The sequence below is a fragment of the Rousettus aegyptiacus genome, unplaced genomic scaffold, assembly GCF_014176215.1.
Source record: "Rousettus aegyptiacus isolate mRouAeg1 unplaced genomic scaffold, mRouAeg1.p scaffold_m13_p_9, whole genome shotgun sequence".
In the NCBI taxonomy this organism is placed as follows: domain Eukaryota; kingdom Metazoa; phylum Chordata; class Mammalia; order Chiroptera; family Pteropodidae; genus Rousettus; species Rousettus aegyptiacus.
The window spans coordinates 35,594,776-35,597,527 of NW_023416312.1; the positions used below are offsets into that span (position 1 = coordinate 35,594,776).

The 2,752-nt window shown below is 37.5% G+C and overlaps 1 protein-coding gene across 1 annotated transcript; it reads right to left on the minus strand.

Annotated features, from left to right (window-relative positions):
* Window positions 1-487: 487 nt before the first annotated feature.
* Window positions 488-1,369, minus strand: LOC107497050 (exosome complex component CSL4-like). The gene is made up of 2 exons (XM_016118451.2): window positions 1,133-1,369; window positions 488-945 (listed from the first exon to the last, which is right to left on the minus strand). Exons 1-2 carry the CDS (start codon window positions 1,285-1,287, stop codon window positions 774-776), a joined length of 327 nt encoding a protein of 108 aa, XP_015973937.2. The 5' UTR covers window positions 1,288-1,369; the 3' UTR covers window positions 488-773.
* Between the last annotated feature and the right edge of the window lie 1,383 nt (window positions 1,370-2,752).

Consider the following 2,752-nt stretch of genomic DNA (forward strand, 5'->3'; position numbering starts at 1 on the left):
TGTGGAGGAAGTATTTCCTCCCACTGCTCTGCTGCCAGGTGTATTTCTGTTAGTATTATTTTTTTCCCAGTAGGAACAGCCTTTATTGGTTGCAATGGAAGGTGGAACAGGAAGGGATACTATAGCTCCAGCTCCTGGGGTGGCTTCACAGAGTCTGTTGCAGTGCTCCAAAAGTTGTTGGTATTCTGATTTTCACATTGGAATCAGTTTTTGCATACAAAGTTTTCAATGGTGACACATTCTTATTTGACTATAATGGCCTTAACTTCAACTCATAACCATACTGCAAATTAAATGGGCTTCATAGAGTTATCATGGAAATGTAACCTCTGCTTTACATAAGTAATTGAATGTTTATATAATGTCAGTCTCAGAGAATCTCTTTTCTTATAATAAATTTTTTTTTGGTCACAGCAAAAAAATATACATATTTATAAGACAGAAGGAATAAGCTATTTTTAATATTATATGCTTTGTTTATGGAACCTCCAAAAGAGAAATTTATTACTCAAGAAAATGAAATCCACTGAAAGTTCACAAGAAAAATGTTTCACCTGCAGAGAAAGTTTTGGGCCAACTTTTCAGTCTGCCAGTTGCTGGTTGATCCCAGGTATTTGAATAAAGACAATGGTATCTTACTGTTACTTTCATACATGTATTCTTGGAAAGAGCATACTTCTCTCTTTGGGGTAAAATGTGATTCCTTAGGTCTGAAAGAAGTCATGCTGTACTTGGGCCACTTACCAGAATTCTTTAGTGTGGGTCTTATGGCACTACATCTCACACCAGCCGATGGGAACCATCTGGACACCTGATGCACTGTGGGCCACCACCACCCCTAGCTCATTTTCCACAGTTGTCAGGAGATAGTTGGACTGTGGGTCACCTAAGGAGATCACTTTGGCCAAAACAATGTCATCTGGATAGAAACTCATAAATTTCAACCTTGTCTTTTTCAGTAGCTCAGATGTCTTTCTTGAAAATAATTACTGGAGAAAAGTTCTTAAGTAGTATGGACCCCGCATACAGGATGTGTACTTTGGCAAAGTGCAAACCGATGCTAGAGACCTTACAGGTTACAATAGCCCCTACAGCTGGCAGTAATTGGGACTCTGTTTCTATCATCGCAGACACAAGAAGCACACAGTTCTTGCTTCTCTTCATCATGCAGCCAGCAAGCAATGAAAAGATGTAGCCATGCTGGGTGTAGGTACTGCTGCCCAGACTGCCCTCCTCCAGATTACACAGATGTTCCCAGGGGATGCAGTACCTCACTGGTGGTGCCATTACTGCCACTCTCCCAAGCTCCAATAAGAATGAAGCCGACTTCAATTCTAGAGCATTTTTAATGTTTACGATACCCCCTATTGCCAACATACTATTGTTAAAGTGATTAAACTTTGATGACCTCTAAAATAGTAGATTCGATTTCTTCTGACACTTTCTTCTGTCCTCAATTCTGCCTTATTGGTATGAATGAGATTGAAAGTAGCAATTGTTTTACTCATTTCTATATTCTAATGAAACACCTACTCTTTTGCTTTTCTTTTCCATGTTCAGTCATCCATATTACTTACCTTTAATTATGCCTGAGTATTTTTCTCCAATCTCTCATTTTCATTTTCCTTTTACTGATTTTATAAATCTAGAAAGAATTTAGTTATTCCAAATTATTTTCGAAGGCATTCATCAAATACAATTTATACTATAGTTTATAACATAAAATCTCATTCTGCCCAGCACAATAAGGCAGACTTTCACTCCAATCTCATATCCTTCTCAAGTGCCAGTTTTTAGTTGAAAGATCCTCAAAGTTAGGTAATTCTGATGGTAAAATACATGGGAAGATAAATGGGAAAAAAAGTATTAGCTGCTATTATCGTCGTTGTCATCATCATTATCATCAATCATCATCATCATCATCGTCGTCATCGTCATCATCATCATCATCATCATCATCATCATCATCATCATCAGAAAGAGAACGTTTGCTCCAATACAGACATATTTATACTCTCCCTAAGGTGAATAATCCATCTTCTAATAAAGTGACCCAAATGTAATCTTGGGTTCCTTTCCAATTCATTTCAGTGCTTCAGTGTTTCTACTCTTCAGGAGATAGAGTGAGGGAAGGGAAAGCTTGAACTTCTCCATCAAGGGTCAAAAACTCCAATGCCTATTGAACTAAGCTATTAGAAACCTTATGGGTTACGAAAACCCCACATCTGGAAGTAAGGTAAGAAAATGAAAGAAGTGGACCTGGTAGAATCACAATACATACCCTATCTAAAAGAGACAGCCACTATGCAGCTCCTGTCAAATGTGACTCTTCAAGTGTATGAGTCCAATGTAGCCAGTTCATTCAATTTTGAAAGAGAATCTTGAAATTTAAATCTGTATGGGAAATTTGTCAAGTTTTAGGTGTTGGTAAACCCAAATCAGCCCATGAGTTGCCAGTTTGTAATTTCTGTACTAGAAGTGAATGTAGGTATCTAGCAATAGAATTTCTGAACATTCAAGAAAGACAGACTTGTATATTCTTTCTTTATAGGCAAACTAAGAAGATTATAGGGATCATGAGATCAGAAGAAGTGCATCAGAGCAATTAATGTCTCTCTCATGTATTTACTACAACCTGAAGTGTATGTATATTAGTCCCATTTTTGCTGATGAAGAAACAGGTTCAGAGAAATGAAATGAACTGCACTAAGGTCATACATCCATAAGTGATCAAGCTGGAGTTGAAATCCAG

What these genes read in the sequence shown, in the direction of transcription:
- LOC107497050 (XM_016118451.2), bottom strand. Translation starts at nt 1,287, where the DNA reads ATGGCACCACCAGTGAGGTACTGCATCCCCTGGGAACATCTGTGTAAT. An exon ending in AAGAACTGTGTGCTTCTTGT is followed by an intron (nt 946 to 1,132) that starts GTCTGCGATGAT and finishes GAAAAAGACAAG; the next exon opens with GTTGAAATTTATGAGTTTCT.